At 41.2% G+C, this 20,058-nt stretch overlaps 1 protein-coding gene across 3 annotated transcripts in view; it reads left to right on the top strand.

Annotated features, from left to right (window-relative positions):
* Positions 1 to 20,058, top strand: part of Aoah (acyloxyacyl hydrolase) — a 212,165-nt gene that overhangs the window by 69,378 nt on the left and 122,729 nt on the right. For all 3 annotated transcript variants that reach the window (XR_005880783.1, XR_005880784.1, XM_040755639.1), the window contains exon 5: positions 8,855 to 8,914. Coding sequence is in view for 1 of the 3 variants with exons in the window: in XM_040755639.1 (XP_040611573.1) it covers positions 8,855 to 8,914 (60 nt within the window). In the remaining 2 variants the exon portion in view is untranslated. The remainder of the gene's footprint in view (positions 1 to 8,854; positions 8,915 to 20,058) is intronic.

A 20,058-nucleotide genomic window follows, 5' to 3' on the forward strand; every position in this document is an offset into this window, starting at 1 on the left:
AACATACTCATAATCTGACTGATGCGATTATTTACCAAAAATAATTTGTTTGGGGACTGTTCCAGCATCCTATAAATACAACTAGACCTAGGAGTCACACTGGAGAGCTGTTTGCATGCCCAGACAGTAAAGCAGGGGGAGTAAAGCGAACAGGCTGCAGTTGGAAAGGCCTTTGGCAAACCCCTTGCCAACACTGGGTCTTCATGGTCTCATCTGTAAAATGGGGTTGAGAATTGTTTCAACTGACTTGGTAAAATTAATACAAAGTTTAGTGGTAAAATATATGCCATGTTTGCTACATAACTGGAAGCAGGGCTTGCGAGATGTCTCCATGGTTAAGAATGCTTGCTATGTAGGCCTCCTGGGTTTGATTCCTAGAATTCACGGTGGAAGAAAAAAACAACTCCCAAAAGTTGTCTCCAACATCCATACATGAACATGGCACATAAATGTCCCCCCCTCACACACACACACACACAAAACAAACCTGCATACATACACATGTAATAATGATGAATAACAATAAACATTTTTTAAAAGTCATGCAAGTGGGGAAGAAAATCTATGGCAACATAGATCATGTTACTTCCTTTCCTCATTGCTGTGATCCTCCTTAAGGAAGGAAGCATTTATTTGGGTTCATGGTTTGAGAGGCTATAACTCATCAGGGCAGGGAAGGCATGACAGTGGGAGCATGAGGCAGTCATGGAGGTTACATCAGGAGTCAGGGAGCAGAGAAAGGTGGATGCTGTTGCTCATCAGGCTTTTCCTTTTCCCTGTTAGTCTGGGACACTAACCTGTAGGGTGATGCACCATCACCCCTTAGTTAAACTTCTGCAGAAGTGCCCTCACACACTCAGAGATGTGTCTCCTGGGTGATCCTAAATTCAATCAGGCTGACAACCCAGACTAACAGCACAGTGGTAATACTGATAAAGTCAATGAATAGTTGAAAAGGAATAAGGTGGATAGAGTGCTAAGTACTTATTAAGGCATTGCTTAAGAAAAGAAAGTAATAGCCATGGTTAGCTATGCCAACCACAGCTATCCATATAGTACAACATGAGCAGGGAAGAAGTAAAGGTAGCTGTTGATGAAATCTGTGTGAAGATGAGGCTGTGTGCAATGAAGAGAATACATTTTAAAATGAGTGGCCTTTTCTCTCACTTTTATATTTCTTTATCCTGGAAAAAAACCTGAATTTGACTTTATTTTTTCTATTTATCTTAAAGTTATAAATGCCTACCGGAGCTGGAAAATGTCAGAACATGAAAGAAACTAGGCTTTGCTGAAGTTAAATCCTAGGTATTGGCAAATAGTCACTGTGTGATGTCATAGCACACAGACAAAAATACACCTGCAAATTCCACCCAAAGGCCAGGTTGTCCATACGAGATGGAAACTCACAAGCTTGTAATAGCTTGCCTTTGTATTTCTACTTACTGGAAATAACCTCAAAGTCCTTTTCTGTACTTTTTTGGTTGGCTGTTTCTAGTCTGCCTGTCATAGTCATTTTGGGATGCTATGTAAAAAACTATGATTATATGTAAGTATAAACGTTTCAAAGAATAAATTAAGGCTATCATTTAAAAGTATCATACATTATAAATAACTGAAATTTATTTCTCTATTATGGGGCCTGGAAGTCCAATATCAGAATGCCAGCTCAGAATGACTTTATTCGTCCCCCCAATGAATGTAGATTCTTATTATATTGTCATGTGGGTAAGGGAGATGTATCTTTATGAAATTCTCCCCATGTAGCCAAGACTGTCCTCAAACTTATGACCCTCCTACACCTATTACATAAATGCTGGGATTACAGCTGTGAGCCACCACACTTGAAGACCTTCTTAGGTCACAAATCCTCTGTGTTAGCCACACCCTCATGACATAATCATACCCGTAGAGTCCCACTTCCAAATTGGAATCAGAATTGCTACCTGTGAATTCGAGTAGAGCACACACAAGCATTCTGTATACTGAGCTGCCTTATGCTTCCTCCTTAAGGGAACAGTGATTTCCTTGGATATAGCATCTTCTAAATGTTGCACCATTTTAAACATAAACTTGTACATTTAATTTAGTTGTAAGGGAAACCTGTTCTCATAAACTTTTACAAAAAAGAAATTCATAGTAGATTAGTGATCATTTCCCATCCCCAAATCTCTTCTTCCCAGCATGCTCTTGAGAATTAGAATAAACCATCCATCTCAATCATCATCACTTTCCTTCCCAGGGGCTTTCTCCTTTGTGGAAATCTGTCACTGCTGTCAAAAGCATGGCGTGAACAAAAGGCACTTTTGGTACTTTTCAAACCTGCTGCTGCTATAATTGATAGCACAGAACTCAATCACTGAAAATTGTCACCGTAGAAACATGTGCCTAACAACAGCATTTGTCTTTACTTCCTTCATATTCCCATACCCCAGAATCTAGTTCTTTAACATCATGGAACACAAGGAAAATGAATTAAAGAATGCCTTGTCCAATTCATCAATCTTTTACAGTGTCAAGGAGCACAATACAGATGCCTAAGAACTACTTTTCACTGTCTTCTCCATACTTCAACATCAAAGTTGGTGTGGCCTAGTGCTCTTGGCTGAAACCTTCCAGTTGGGAATGCTTAATCTTTATAATATCAATCCCACAAAGCAATGCAAAACCATGGATATGTTGACATATTCCATGGCTCTCTAGGAAAAGGATTTAGTTCCCAGAGTTCATAAACTTTCTATTTTCTGTTTTATCTCACCTATTAATATCTCCCAGAGCAAAGTGAAAAGCATTAGTCATACACAAAACAAATATGATTTGAATTTGGATTGTGTTATTCAGCTTTTCTGTGGCTTGGATAAAGTTTTTATTAACTCTAAGTCTCAGCTTGCCTCCCATATAAAATAGAAATACTAACAGCAATACTCATCACGTACCATAGTGTACTAATGGCAGTTTACTATCAATCTCTCCCCATATTATAAAATTTTAGATGTTTCATCATGGCATTAATAAGTAGTCCATGATACAACATAGCATAGATATTCAATAAGTACCTATGAGATGGGTGAATAGAATGAATGACTGCATAAGAAATGATGGTTGGAAAGAAAGCTGTCTTCCTCTCACCCTTATCCATGTCCATACATGTATCTAGGTAACATTAATTTCTACCTAAGTACACGGCTTCTTGATAAAGGAAACAACGCTTCTCCCTTGACCACCTGTTCTTTTGCATTAGATCATCCTTACTCCCTGGGAGCTGTACTTGACATTCATCATGTTTTGGTGAAACCTTATGGATACCATGTTTTGCTAGAGTTAAAATGTCAGTTAAAATTTCATTCTTGGAAAACAGTATGGTAGTGATGGGAAAGATGCTGGTATAGAAACCTGAGTTTAAGCTTGCCTCTGCCTACAGAAAGACCTCGTTAAATTGTAAAATCTATCTGTGCCTCTTTTTCCTCATTTGTAAAGCACAAATTATAATACTGTTTTCTAAGCTTCAAGATCACTGAAAAACAGCATGAGTTTATGTAGGTTAACATTATCATTGTCATTCTTTCAGTTGTATGTTGGTATAACAACCTAAAAAAAGTTCAGAGCTGTCATTATCACTGATGCCAGACTAATGCTATGTTTACTATCCTGTTCTTACTATCTCCATTTTACAGAGGAAAACTGAAAGACAAGATGCTGAAATCATTTGCCCAAGGTTCCACAATTGGCCAATGATGAGACTCAAAGTCACAAGCACTGTCTGCTCCAAATCCAAGTTAAATGGCAAATAATAGTGGATTCATGGCCTTTGATCAGTTTGGTGTTTTTAGAGTTTCCACTGAAGAAGGATATGTTATTACACTGGAGCTTCCAGACTATGCCATTTGCTTTCCCTTCTGCCTCCATTCTTCTGTGGCTTGTCAGAATCCCAACAAGGCATCCTTTTGCCCAAGAAACTGATGTTTTTCAGCCTAAGCTCCTGCTCTTCTATTATCCAAATTCCGCTTAGGTCAAGATCAAGAATGCTTGGTTATCATCACACTGGAGAGTGAGAGAAGTTCTAACCATATTCTGAGGTTGCCATAGCACACCAAGCAGCTTAAACATCAGGAATTTTGTATCTTATAGTTCTGAACACTGGAGGCCCACGATCGAAGTATCAGCCAGCAGTATTAGTCCCCTGAGTAGAGTGAGACTTGTGTTTCTTGTCCCTCTGTTCTGGAAAGTTCCTGTCAATCTTTGACATTCCTTATAGATGGTATTCTCTTAGTATCTTCATGCCATCTTACCTCTTTTATTTGCATATGTCATTTTCTTTTCATGTGTTCAAGTTATAAGAACACTAGTAATACAGAGGTTAGGGCACGTTCTATTCTAGTATGGCTTTATCTCATCTTAACCCATTTCATCTCTAATGATCCTGTTTCCATAGAAGGTCATGTTTGGAGATACAGAGAGATTAGGTCTTGAACATAGGAATTTAGGTCAAATACAATCCAACTGATAACATCAATCAATAATCTCAATACCCTTTTGTCTGAAGACTTTGAGGCAGTTCTAGTTTGGAAATCATACTAAACAAATGTGTTTTAGCATACGTTATTATGTGCCCTGACTGTGAAGCAAAGGTTCCTCTTTACCCCTTTCATAGACTGTTGGTGTCCCATGCCATGTCACCCTTGGGACCATATATATTCATCGTTCTTTGAACCATATGCTCAGGCTAAAGGCTTATAGCTTTGTGAGTCTGAGGGATGCTTTCCTTAGCAATTTACTCATAAGGATGCTAAATAAATGGAACAGGAAACGTGATAACCAACTGAAGAAAGTAATGAGGGTCTGAAAAGATCTGACCATACCTAACACTAAAATCAAGTGAATGCTCAAATGTAAGACCAAGTATCTTGTTGCTTGTAGAAAATCTTCTAGTGGGAAGCAGCCCAATAGATTTAATCAGAGGGACTGCCTCCAGATCACTATAGCACTGCAGCTAGAACCAAGTACCTTCTATGTACACCACAATGTAAGAGAGCCTATGGGGTTTCAAGCCTAGATCCTGTCATTTATTCCCCATAAGCATGTTAAAAAAAACCAGGCTATTATGACTCACTGTATTTTGGTATCTCTCATCCTGCTCTCTATTCTGCATCCCCCTCCCGCCACACTCAACCTTCTGGCTCCCCCATGTCCTCCTCTCCCCTCCTCTTCTCCCTCTCTCTTCCTCCTAGCTCCCTCTTCCCTCCCCCATGCTCCCAAACTGCTCAAGAGATCCTGTCCCAGTCCCCTTCTCTGGGGTACCATGCATATCTCTTTGGGTCCTCCTTGTTTCCCAGACTCTGGTGGTGGGATTGTAGGCTGGCAATCCCCTGCTCCATGTCTAAAATCCATATATGAGTGAGTGCATACCATGTTTGTCTTTTTGTGACTTGGTTACCTCACTCAGGATAGTTTCTTCTATGCCATCCATTTGCCTGCAAATTTCAAGATTCCATTTTTTGTTTTTGTTTTTGTTTTCCATTGAGTAGTATGCCATTATGTAAATGGACCACATTTTCTCTATCCACTCTTCAGTTGAGGGGCACCTAGGTTGCTACCAAGTTCTGGCTATTACAAATAATGCTGCTATGAACATAGTTGAAAAGATGTCTTTGTTATATGAATGTGCATCTTTTGGGTATATGCCTAACAGTGGAATTTCTAGATCTTGTGGTAGACTGATTCCCATTTTCCCGAGGAATCTCCATATTGATTTCCAAAGTGGCTGCACAAGTTGGCACTCCCCCCAGCAGTAGAGGAGTGTTCCCCTTTCTCTGCATCCTCTCTAGCATAAACTGTCTTTGGTGTTTTTATTTTAGCCATTCTGACAGGAGTAAGATGGTATCTCAGAGTTGTTTTGATTTGCATTTCCCTGATGGCTAAGGATGTTGAGCACTTTCTTAAGTGTCTATCAGCTATTTTAGGCTCCTCTATTGAGAATTCTCTATTTAGTTCTATACCCCCACTTTTTAATTGGATCCTTTGGTATTTTTGGAGACTTACTTCTTGAGTTCTTTATAAATTTTGGAGATCAGCCTTCTGTCAGGAGAGATCTGGCACTAGTGGGATTTCCAGAGATCTACAAGGATGACACCAACTGGAAATCTAAGCAATAGTGGAGAGGCTTAAATGCCCTTCCCCAATAACGAGATTGACAACTACCTTATATGCCATCCTAGAATCTTCATCCAGTGGCTGAAGGAAGCAGTGGCAGACACCCACAGTTAAACACTGAACTGAACTCCTGGAATCCAGTCGCAGTGAGGGAGGAGTGATGAGCAAAGGGGTCAAGACAGGGCTGGTGAAACCCACAGAAACAGCTGACCTGAACAAGGGGGAGCTCATGGACCCCAGACTGATGACTGAGAGGCCAGCATGGGACTGATTCAGACCCTCTAAATTTGGATATCAGTGAGGAGGCCTCGGCAATCTATGGGGCCTTGGGTAGTAGATCAGTACTTATCCCTGGAATACAAATGAACTTTGGGAGCCCATTCCACATGGAGGGATGCTCTCTCAGCATGGACCCATGGGGGGAGGGCCTAGACCCTGCCCTGGATGATATGACAGACATTGGATCTCCCCCATGGAAGGCCTTACCCTCCCTGGGGAGTGGAGTGGGGACAGGGTGGGGGACTGGGGGGCTGGAGGGGTGGGGGAAGACGGGAGGGAGAGGGAGCTGAGATTGACATGTGAAACAAGCTTGTCTCTAATTTAAATAAAAATAAAATTTAAAAAAACCAGGCTGTTCTCTCTTGCTTCAATCTGGTGTCACCCAAACTATGTGTCAAGGAAATGATTCAAATGTCCATTTTCTGGATCCTACCATTTTCCAATTTTCAGAACAGATGTGGACTTTCTTTTTGGTCCATGTAGCTAGAATTTTGATGTGGGTTGTAGGAGGAAGCCGTGTGCCGCCATTAGCCATGTGACTTAGTAGAGGTGCATACAGATGAGGTAATAAAAGAGCGGTTTACCACACTGCTAATCACACTTACTTTAGGCATGACTAAAGATATATACGGACGGATGTAAAGACGTATACGGACGTAGGCGGTGAACTACGTCACTAGCCAGGCCCACTTTTGGGCATGACTAGGGGCGTTAAGGGGGAAGCTATAAAAGACTGAACAACGGAAGTCTTGCTCTCTTTTTCTGGCTTTCGGCTTCCAGTTCGGCAGCGGAAAACTACTCAGTTCATCTGGGTTACTTGTTTGGTATCTTGTGAGTAATTTCTACAATAAATACTTAGTTTTACTTTCAGTAAGTGTGTCGTTTATTGTTACAGCATCAGTGGGTACTGAGCAAGTAGACAAGTTAGAATCAACATCTGTCTATTCTTACTCCCTCCTGACTTAGAAAAAGCTGGTGCCTATCCCTGAAGCCCAATCCCCAATGCCTATTGCACCTCATCCCATCTCCTCTGGCACCTCCATGCAGCAGCACCCTGATGAACCTGCCCTTGGGCCCCTAGGAGGGGCACAGAATCAGCACAGCACTCTGTGGAGTTGGGGGCCTTCGGTGCAGTGTTATGACAAACATAAGGACAACAACAATAATCAGCATGTATTGATGGAGTTGTCCTCATTCTTAAAGTTAGAATGCATTGAGAAGAACAAACTGGAGACTGCTACCCCACAATTACTGTGCTATATTCCTTTGCTTTTCTGTATATGTGAAATCAGGAATCACATTTTTCTTGCCTAACATAATAGTGGTACATTTTTAATTAAAAACTTTTGATTATTATATATATATATATATATATATTAATTGTACACAGTAATATGTGACTTAAGGGCATTTTAACACAAGTATGCATTGTGTATTCAACAGATTTGTCCTATTATGCTCCTGTACCTTTCCCCTACACCCCTTTCTTCCTTTCCATAGTCTTCTTTGTTCACCTATGGAGTCTAACTTCTATATCATTTCATATATACATGATTTATATGCCTCCTTAAAATCTAGGAACACTTACTATCTCCAGTTGCATCCATTTTCCTGCAAATAATATAACTTTACTGTTTTTATGACTGTACAAATCATGTGTGTGTGTGTGTGTATTCTTTATTCATCCCTCCGATAGACAGACTGTTTGTATAGCTTAGCTGCTATGGATAGCACTGTAGTTGATGCTCAAGTGTCTCTGTAATATATTGGCTTGGAGTCCTTTGGTAGGTACCCAGACTAGGCTCAGCCATATGGAAGGCCTGTTTTCATCTTTCTGCTAAATTTCTATACAGAGCTCCAATATAGCAGGACTAGCTTGTTGCCATCCCACCAGCAGTGTAGAAGGGATTCCTTTTGCCTAGATCCTTGCCAATGCTTTTCACTTGTTTTCTTAATGACTGTCGTTTTGACACCAGTGAGATAGGATATCAATGTAGTTTTAATTTGCATTTCCCCAGTGGCTAGGGGTATTGAACACTGTTAAAAGTACTGATTTGCAGTGCACGTGGTTGTCAGGGAGCAAAGGTTCAGAATGGCATCTGCCAGTCCTGTTTACTGAGCTGAGCCAACTTCTTCACTTTGGTATATTTGCCTTCTTCATCTAATGCAGTGTTGATGTCTCTCAGGGCTGTGGCAAAGACTGCATAAAGTGACATTTGCAAAGTAATTAGCACAGCACACACAGTACAAAGTCTTAATGAGGGCACCTAGTAGCAATAAGTTGCCTTTCTGTAAATTATTTTATCAAACATTAGTGTAGAACAGTGCATTTATTACATATTTGTAGATTTTGATCCTAATTTTAGAAAAGACACATAACTCACAGGTGAAATAGGAGTTATGGTGTTATCTCATTTTGCTTCCTTAGGAGGCCTGGAAATTTACACTGGAGAAGGCGAAACGCATCCTCAAGAGGTCCTCTACTGTGGTAAGCAATCAGCTGGTAGCAGACCAGCCTTTTCCTTGGTGTGCTCTTTTCTCACAGGCCCTCCTCTCACACTCCAAAGCCAGAAGTTTCTCTGAACAAAGCCTAGCAATACTTCAGTACCTCTGGACTGACATACGAACGTGAGCTCATTTCCATTTTTTTCTCTTGCCGTTTTGTCTTCACTCTGGGCCAGGAAATACCAGACTCAATGCTCTGGCATTTAGGGCTGGCTCCTCTGTAGGAGCTGTCATGTACTTTGTGGGATCAAACACCATCTCTGTCATCTACCTGCTACGTGCTAGCAACACTATTCATCTACCGTAATACTCCCATGCCATTGCCAATTTGAGAACCCTGGCTCTCTGGCAGACCATTCTAGAGAAAGTTGTGGTCTCCTCTCTTTCTCTTCCTAATGCACAGTATCAGGCAGTGTTTCACTTCAGTGAGCCTAGGTTTCCTAGCTGTAGGATTAGGACAATGATAGTATCGTCTGTAAATGGACTAATAAAGCTTAGATATTCAAATCACCCGCTATCCTGAGGAGGACTTAGCACCCAAGAATGTGAAAATAACTACCCCTGGGGCTCAGCTCCATTTGCCCTCTTAGTAAAGACTTTTTCTCAACAGATAGAATGCTTAGCTCAAATCAGCCAGTTAAGTGTTTGACTTAGGCTCCCATTCTAAGGAACTGTTGGAATCCTGCCTCAGCAATTACACTTTCAGTTCTTGTAAGTAGAGCAAGTCAGTCCCAGTTGAAAGGGATGGATGCTGGGCACGGTGACAGTGAGGATGCATCCACAGCAGGGAAGGTGCACAGGCCTTGTCATCCCCTCCTGTCTGCCAGCTCCCATCATCATTCACTATCAGGCAAAGCATCTAATAGCATTGGCTTAGCAATGTAGAAACAAAGGTTAGGAATATCATTTATGTCAAGACTGACCAGACTCAGCAGATAAAAATATAGGAAGTCCAGTTAGATTTAAATAATAAACAGTGGTTTTATTCTGTGTGCCCTACATGGTATTTTCAGATGGCAACCTGAAGGGGCCTATGAATTTTGATGGACAAGGCTAACCAAAGTTAAGTGGTAACACAGAGACATTTCTACACAATTGGTTAATCAATCATGATGCCAGCTTCATCACTCATTGATTCATTTACAGAATAATTAAAGGACAGTTGTGGCCAGTTCATCTAGTCTGCTTAATATGTTGAAAAGCAGAAATACTACAGAATCTCCATAACCAGCACCTGCAGAATGGAGGACAATGTGGTTTGTCTTTTGTTCCTCTCAACACAGATTTAAAACTTATTTTAGGTCATTGTTTATTTTACTGGCACAAACTGCCTTGGCACAAACTCAAAGGCTAATTAGGATTTTACAATTTTTTTATTTCTGTCACCAGACTTGAAAGCATAATTGGTGAGGCAGGATTCCAATTTAAAAAAAAGTCTGTTGACTGCTTCAACAATTAAGAAATGAAAACTTCCCCAGAAGCTTCTCTCCATACGTTTACACTCCGTACTAAAATCACAAGGAAAAAACTATGAGTGTCTTTGACAACCTGCTCAGGGAATATTGGCTGTAATCAGTTCTACCCGATGGCTAGTGTAACTAAAGACCTACTAGTCAAGACCCAGAGAGCTCTTCCTCTCGTCCTTCTGTATAAAGTCTGGACTAGAAGGAGCTGGGCAGATGACTGGGAGGTTAAGAGCATCTGCTGCTCTTGCAGAGGACTGGAACTTGGTTCCCAGCATCCATATCAGACAGTGTACAACCTCCTATAACTGCAGCTCCAGGGAACCTAACAACCTCTTCTGGCCTCTCAGGGCATTGCACTCTCAAGTACAAAAACACACAAAGGCACACATCCACAGACATAATGAAAAAAATAATCTTTGATAAAAGAATTATCTTTTGCCGGGAAGTAGTGGCACACAACTTTAATCCCAGCACTTGGGATGCAGAGGCAGGCAGATCTCTGTGAGTTCGAGACCAGCCTGGTCTACAGGAGCTATTTCCAGGACAGCCTACAAAGCCACAGAGGAACCCTATCTCGAAAAACCAAAAAAAAAAAAAAAAAAAAGAATTATCTTTTTAAAACTATGAACTGAGAGTGCCTGCAGATCGCCTGGGACCTGCACAGAGCTCCCAATCCCGGCGGGAGCCAAGCACCCCAGACTCCGGATCTTTGCTCACACCAACGAGACCAGGAAAGGAGAGGAGGCTGGGAGTCCAGGGAAGCAGCGGTTCTTCCAGCAGCATCAGGTAAACAGGCCGGCTTCCCGGCCTGTGCTCCAGTGCCTGCAGATCGCCTGGGACCTGCACAGAGCTCCCAATCCCGGCAGGAGCCAAGCACCCCAGACTCCGGATCTTTGCTCACACCAACGAGACCAGGAAAGGAGAGGAGGCTGGGAGTCCAGGGAAGCGGCGGTTCTTCCAGCAGCATCAGGTAAACAGGCCGGCTTCCCGGCCTGTGCTCCAGTGACTGCAGATCGCCTGGGACCTGCACAGAGCTCCCAATCCCGGCCGGAGCCAAGCACCCAGACCCCAGGTCTTCTCTCCCACCAACGAGACCAGGAAACCAGAGGACCCAGGGAGACCAGGGGAGTAGCTGTGCTGGATCAAGTACAACAGGACCCAGCATAGGGTCCAGGGGACCAGGTAAGAGGATAAGCGCCCCAGATTCCTGTCCTTCTTCTCCACCCATGGGACCAGTATTCGGACAAGGAATAGAAGAACCACCAGATTATTGGACTTGCTAGCACCCACCAAAAGGGAACTCTGGTCCCCAGACCAGTAAGGGGCTCTTTCTGCACCCACTAGAAGAAGAGATGGGAAAGAGACAATACAAAAACACAGTCAGCAACAGAAAAACAAATATGACACCGCCAGATTCTAGAGACTCCACACCAGCAAGACCCCAACATTCCAATGCGGATGAAGCAGAAGAGAACGACCTTAAAAGCACTTTCATGAAAATGATAGAGGCCCTAAAAGAAGATATTGGAAAATCCCTCAAAGAAATGGAAGAAAAAACAAACCAAAAATGCAAGAATTGGAAGAAAAAACAAACCAAAAAAGGCAGAAAATGGAAGAAGAAATGAAGCAAAAAATGCAAGAAATGGAAGAAAAAACAAAGCAAAAAATGCAAGAATTGGAAGAAGAATCATACCAAAAAAGGCAGGAAATGGAAGAAGAAACAAAGCAAAAAATGCAAGAAATGGTAGAAAAAACAAAGCAAAAAATGAAAAAAATGGAAGAAGAAACAAACCAAAAAAGGCAGGAAATGGAAGAAGAAACAAAGCACAAAATGCGAGAAATGGAACAAAAAACAAACCAAAAAATGCAAGAAATGGAAGAAAGAACAAACCAAAAAATTCATAAAAGGCAACAAACGGACGAACAGATAAACAGAAAATTGCAAGAAGCAATGCAAACACTGCAAGGGTTGAAAACTGAAATAGAGTCATTAAAAAAAACACAATCTGAAGAAAGGCAGAAAATAGAAAAGCTGGACAAACAGACAGGCACTACCAATACAAGCATTACCAACAGAATAGAAGAGATGGAAGAGAGAATCTCAAGTGTTGAAGATACGCTAGGAGAAATGGATTTATCAACCAAAGAAAACCTTAAATCCAACAAATCCTTAACACAAAACATCCAGGAAATATGGGACACCATGAAAAGACCAAACCTAAGAATAATAGGTATAGAAGAAGGAGAAGAAATCCACCTCAAAGGGGCAGAAGGCATATTCAACAAAATCATAGAAGAAAACTTTCCCAACCTTAAGAAAGACATGCCAATGAAGGTACAAGAAGCCTACAGAACACCAAATAGAGTGGACCACAAAAAAAAAATCCCCTCGCCACATAATAATCAAGACCCCAAACATACAGAATAAAGAAAGAATATTAAGAGCAGCTAAGGAAAAAGGTCAAGTAACATATAAAGGCAGACCTATCAGAATTACACCTGATTTCTCCATGGAAACGCGGAAAGCCAGAAGGTCCTGGATAGATATTCTACCTACACTAAGAGATCACAGATGCCAGCCCAGACTACTATACCCGGCAAAGCCCTCAATCACTATAGACGGAGAAAACAAGATATTCCATGACAAAACTAGATTCAAGCAATATGTGTCCACTAACCCAGCCCTACAGAAAATTTTGGAAGGAAAACTCCAACCCAAGGAAGCTAACTACAACCAGAAAAACATAAGCATTAGAGAATCTCTCTCTACCAACAGCCAAAAGAACAAAGGGGTGAAATTCCACACATAATTCCACCAACAACAACCATCGCAAATCGAAGAAGGATGAGCAATCATTGGTCATTAATATCCCTCAATGTTAATGGCCTTAACTCACCCATAAAAAGACACAGACTAGCAGATTGGATTCGAAGACAGAACCCTTCCTTCTGCTGCATACAGGAAACACACCTCACCCTTAAAGACAGACATTACCTGAGAATTAAAGGTTGGGAAAAAATTTTTCAATCGAATGGACCCAAGAAACAAGCCGGGTAGCAATCCTAATATCTAACAAACTAGACTTTAAAATAAAATCAATCAAAAGAGATGAAGGAGGTCATTACATACTCATCACAGGTGAAACCCACCAAGAGGAAGTGTCTATTCTGAACATCTATGCCCCAAATACAAAGGCATCCACATTCGTTAAAAAAACATTATTAGAACTTAAATCTCATCTAAAGCCCCACACAGTTATAGTGGGAGATTTCAACACACCACTCTCACCACTAGACAGGAATACCAGACAGAAACTCAACAAAGAAGCAAAAGGGCTAATAGAAGTAATGACCCAACTGGGATTAACTGATATCTATAGAACATTTCATCCACATAAAAAAGAATATACCTTCTTCTCACCACCACATGGAACCTTCTCAAAAATCGACCACATACTTGGCAACATATCAAACCTCAGCAGCTACAAAAAAATTGGAATAACTCCATGCATCTTATCAGACCACCATGCTTTAAAATTAGAATTCAACAACAACACAAATTGCAGAAAACCTACAAACTCATGGAAATTGAATAATGCTCAACTGCACCATCCCTGGGTCAAAGAGGAAATAAAAAAAGAAATTAAAGACTTCCTCGAATTCAATGAGAATGAAGACACAACATACCCAAACCTATGGGACACTTTGAAAGCAGTGCTACGGGGTAAGTTCATAGCGCTAAATGCTCACATGAAGAAACAGGAGAACAGTTATACCAGAGAATTAACATCACAGCTGAAAGCTCTAGAACACAAAGAAGCACACTCCCCAGGAGGAGTAGACGCCAGGAAATAATCAAATTGAGGGCTGAAATCAATAAAGTAGAAACCAGGAAAACAATACAAAGAATCAACGCAACGAAGAGTTGGTTCTTTGAGAAAATCAACAAGATAGACAATCCTTTGTCCAAACTTACCAAACAGCAGAGAGTGAACACGCAAATTAACAAAATTAGAAATGAAAAGGGGGACATAACAACAGACTCTGAGGAAATCCAGAGAATCATTAGGTCATACTTTGAAAACCTGTACTCCACAAAATTCGAAAATTTAAAGGAAATGGATGACTTCCTGGACAGCTATCAATTGCCAAAACTAAATCAAGAACAGATAAGCAATTTAAATAGACCTATAACCCCTATGGAAATAGAAGCTGTCATCAAAAGTCTCCCAACCAAAAAAAGCCCAGGTCCAGATGGCCTCAGTGCAGAATTCTACCAGAAATTCAAAGAACAGCTTATACCAATTCTTCTCAAAGTGTTCCACACAATAGAAGCAGAAGGGTCTTTGCCAAACTCTTTCTATGAGGCTTCAATAACCTTGATCCCCAAGCCACACAAAGATACAACTAAGAAAGAGAACTTCAGACCAATATCCCTCATGAACATTGATGCAAAAATACTCAATAAAATACTGGCAAATCGGATCCAAGAACACATCAAAACAATCATTCACCACGATCAAGTAGGTTTCATCCCAGGAATGCAGGGATAGTTCAACATACGAAAATCCATCAACGTAATCCACCATATAAACAAGCTGAAAAACAAAAATCACATGATCATCTCACTAGATGCTGAAAAAGCCTTTGACAAAATCCAACACCCCTTCATGACAAAGGTCTTGGAGAGATCTGGGATAACAGGGACATACTTAAACATAATAAAAGCTATATACAGTAAACCAACAGCCAACATCAAACTAAATGGACAGAAACTCAACACAATTCCTCTAAAATCAGGAACAAAACAAGGCTGTCCACTCTCTCCATACCTTTTCAACATGGTACTTGAAGTTCTAGCTATTGCCATACGACAACAAAGGGGGATCAAGGGGATACAAATTGGGAAGGAAGAGGTCAAACTTTCACTGTTTGCAGATGATATGATAGTTTACATCAATGACCCAAAGAACTCTACCAGGGAACTCTTACAGCTGATTAACACCCTTCAGCAAAGTGGCAGGCTACAAGATCAACTCAAGAAAATCAGTAGCCCTACTATATACAGATGATAAAAGGGCTGAAAGAGAAATCAGAGAAATATCACCCTTTACAATTGCCACAAACAACATAAAATACCTTGGGGTAACGCTAACCAAACAAGTGAAAGACCTGTATCGTAAGAACTTTGAATCTTTAAAGAAAGAAATTAAAGAAGCCCTCAGAAAATGGAAAGATCTCCCATGCTCTTGGATAGGTAGGATCAATGTAGTAAAAATGGCAATCCTGCCAAAAGCAATCTACAGATTCAATGCAATCCCCATTAAAATCCCAGCACAGTTCTTCACAGACCTTGAAAGAACAATAATCAATTTTGTATGGAAAAACAAAAGACCCAGGATAGCCAAAACAACACTGTTCAACAAGGCAACGTCCGGAGGCATCACCATCCCCGACCTCAAGCTCTATTATAGAGCTATAGTCCTGAAAACAGCTTGGTATTGGCACAAAAATAGACAGGTAGACCAATGGAATCGAATTGAAAACCCGGGTATTAACCCACACACGTACGAACATCTGATCTTTGACAAAGAAGCTAAAAATATACAATGGAATAAAGAAAGCATCTTCAACAAATGGTGCTGGCATAATTGGAGACTGGCATGTAGAAGAATGCAGATCGATCCATGTCTATCACCATGCACAAAACTTAAGTCCAAATGGATCAAAGACCTCAACATAAATCCAGCCACACTGAACCTCTTAGAAGAGAAAGTAGGTAGTAACCTTGAACGAATTGGTACAGGAGACAGCTTCCTGAACATAACACCAGTAGCACAGGCAGTAAGATCAACAATTAATAAATGGGACCTACTGAAACTGAGAAGCTTCTGTAAGGCAAAGGACACAGTCAGCAAGACAAAAAGGCAGCCCACAGAATGGGAAAAAATATTCACTAATCCCACATCTGACAGAGGGTTGATCTCCAAAATTTACAAAGAACTCAAGAAGCAAGTCTCCAAAACACCAAAGGACCTTATTAAAAAGTGGGCTGCAGAACTAAATGGAGAGTTTTCAATAGAGGAGTCTAAAATGGCTGAGAGGCACTTGAGAAAGTGCTCAACATCCTTAGCCATCCGGGAAATGCAAATCAAAACAACTCTCAGATACCATCTCACCCCTGTCAGAATGGCTAAAATCAAAAACACCAATGACAATTTATGCTGGAGAGGATGTGGTGAAAGGGGGATACTCCTCCATTGCTGGTGGGAGTGCCAACTGGTTTAGCCACTTTGGAAATCAGTGTGGAGATTCCTCAGAAAAATGGGAATAAACCTACCACAAGACCCAGCAACTCCACTCTTAGGCATATATTCAAAAGATGCCCATTCATACAACAAAGATGTCTGTTCCACTATGTTCATAGCAGCTTTATTTGTAATTGCCAGAACGTGGAAGCAACCTAGATGTCCCTCACCTGAAGAGTGGATAGAGAAAATGTGGTACATCTACACAATGGAGTACTATTCAGCAGAAAAAAGTAATGGAATCATGAGATTCGCAGGCAAATGGATGACACTAGAAGAAGCCATCCTAAGTGAGGTAACCCAGTCACAAAAAGAGAAACATGGCATGTACTCTCTCATATATGGATTTTAGACATAGATCTGGGGAGTGCCAGCCTACAATCCTATGGCCAGAGAGTCTGGGAAACAGAAACTTTATTTAGTGGCTGATCGAAGAAGAGGCAGACTCCCTTGGTTAAGTACTGAGCCGAACTCAAGAAAGCCAGTAACAGAGAGGGAGGACTGATGATCAAAGGGATTAAGACTGGGCTGGTTTAACCCCCAGAAACAGCTGACCAGACAAAGGTTAACTCTTGAATCCCAGGCATTAGCCTGGGAAGCCAGCATGGGACTGATCAAGACCCCCTGAATCTGGGTGTCAGTGAAGAGGCCTAGGGAATCTATTGAGCCTTGGGCAGCAGATCAGTACCCATCCCAAGTATACACACGGACTTTGGACTCCAATAGAACAATGTGAGGTGCACTCTCACCCTGAACTCTTGGGAAAGGGTCTAGGCCCTGCCCTATATGAAATGACACACTATGGACACCCCCATGGAGGGCCTCACCCTCCCTGGAGAAATGAGGGGATAACGGGGGGGGGGGGCACGGGAGGAAGGGAGGGAATGGGAGAGGGACCTGGAACTGACTTGTGAAGCAACCTTGATTCTTATCTAAATTTAAACTGGAAAATAAAAAAAAACTGTAAAAAAAAAAACTATGAACTGAAGGAAAGTTATGTGTTGTGGAAGTATTCCAAAGCTCCAGAAAAGGTGTAGCTCTCTGGAAGGCCCAGGGAGACTCCTTGGGAGATTTTTGAGAACATATATGCCAACTGTTTAGAATACCTAAGATATGGATATCTTACTTAATTCTTATCTATACTAACTGGATAGATTTTCTCCTCAGCTTCACATTAAAGATGAGAAGACAGAGACTCAATCACTTTGTCTATGTAGTTACTACATGGGATGCATCACATAATTCCATTAATAGCTGTTTCCAAGTTCAGTGTGTCAGCTATGCTGAACACTCTCTGACAAGGCCTTTTCTGACTAGGAGAACTCTTACATCGATTGGTCTCTGTGGAGGTGGGATTATGCTGGGGACAGCCTGTTCTTCTGTACACAAAACACTAAACACAGGTCTACCTGACCAATATAGTCACTTGGGAAAGCTAACACATGTCTGTGTTCAAATATGTTCAAACCCTAGCCCAGAATAATTAAATCCAGGTATGCATCATGTCTAAAAGCAATTGAATTGGAAACTTAATTTCAGGTTAGGTATCTGTAAAAAAAAATGGTTTAATCCCCACGCACACACTTTGACTGTTCATTTGTGTCATTCACCCCATGTTCTTCATTCAAGCCCCATTTGTTGCCCTGCATCACTTACCATCTGGTGAGGGAAGCTGGCTAGATTGTGCTGTCCCCAGGGAATGCCTAGATTCTACACCTTCCTTTCAGATGGGTTTTGATACAGTCAAATTCAAAATTTTAAATCCATTTCTGCATTATTAACAGACCACTAGAAAAGTTCACACTTAAAGTTAGGGTCTGGCAATTGTGTAGGCAAGGACTTCTGTTGCATGTCCATCTCAGTGTGTCTTTGTAAGTACATTGTCCTGGAGTTGGAAAGGTTGGCTTGGGAACAATTGTCTTCATCCCTTTATGTGACACAAAGATCAGAAGAGAATAACCCTGTCTGGACAGAAGGAGCAGAAGGACTCTGGACATGCTGCTTTGACTATTGCATACTTCCTGACCTCAGTATCTATGCAACAAATAGCAAAGGCACCTGCAGCCTTCCAGCTGGATTTTGACAATGAACAGTTGCGCAATTACAAAATTTTATTCTATTGTACCTCTTGTATAGTAATTATGAGACTGTTCTTGTAATTTTATGTGTTGGTTATCATCAATGTTGAACTCTACATTGTCATTAGAATAATTAGACAGGCTTTCAGAATAAGGTAAATACTAAGAGAAGTAGCTCCAACATCTGAATGCAGCTGACTTAAGTCTCCGAATGTGTCTGTGCTTGCAAACTGAAACCAGCGTTTTGTGTGAGATCATGCTAATACTTGCTTTATTATGTGTCTACAGTTCTGATCTCAATCAGACCCCAAGTCTTTGACTTTAACCTACTAAAGCACCCCTTATTCTACTGTAACTGCCCTCTACCCTATGTCACATCAGTGTGGTTCCTAACAGGTACATCCCTGTTCCTCACCTCCAGCCCAGGATGCAAAACACTTGGCACAGTCTAGAGATTGATTTGTGCTGCTGGCATCTAGCAAGCAGAAACAGTCACACAGTATACAAGGCAGCCTAAGACTAGGAAGCCAAGACTTGCATCTGCAATGAGCTCTTCCCCTTCTTTCTCCTCTAGGAAAGCCATCCCTGAACATCCTTTTAAGATTCAAATATCTGACTCCTTCAAGGATTCTCTACTGTGCTCAGGGTAACAGGAAGATGAATCCTAAACTGTCATATGTCTTGTTTCTTGCATGGTTCATGGGTTCTGTAGATCCCAATGCTCCAAGACTAAAATGCCTTATCATTCCCTAATAAGCCAAGCCTTCACATATGTCTACAGCATGTGGCAGCATGCTCCCTGAGTCAGGACTGAGACTTCTTCACTTTGGTATGCACATCAAGGATCTCGTTGTAATACAAACTGTCTTATATTTGGTAGAGGGAGCTGTGCATTTCTTGAGGCTCCCAAGTGGCACTGACACTATAACTACACCCTGAGTGATTAGGATCTGGAATGGTGTTTCTCAAGCCTTAGTGGACAGCAGAATGACCAAAAAGAGGTGGCATGAAAATGATATGAAAACAAAATGAGGAAGGACAGATTGCCAGAATCTACCCAGGGGTGCCCAATTCAATACATCTAATATGAAAGTTTGCATCTTAGAAAAGTTTATAAAAGGTTATAAAGCCTCCTGAAATTCTGCCTTACTTCCCACATCTCCTTCCTGCCTAATTTCTGAGTCATCAGCATTCCCTGTGGGGTTCCTAAAGAGCCCTATTAGTGCCTATACTTTGGATCCCACAAATAATGCCAAAATTTGGTACCTCTACCCA

The sequence above is a fragment of the Mesocricetus auratus genome, unplaced genomic scaffold, assembly GCF_017639785.1.
Source record: "Mesocricetus auratus isolate SY011 unplaced genomic scaffold, BCM_Maur_2.0 Super-Scaffold_100013, whole genome shotgun sequence".
Lineage (NCBI taxonomy): Eukaryota > Metazoa > Chordata > Mammalia > Rodentia > Cricetidae > Mesocricetus > Mesocricetus auratus.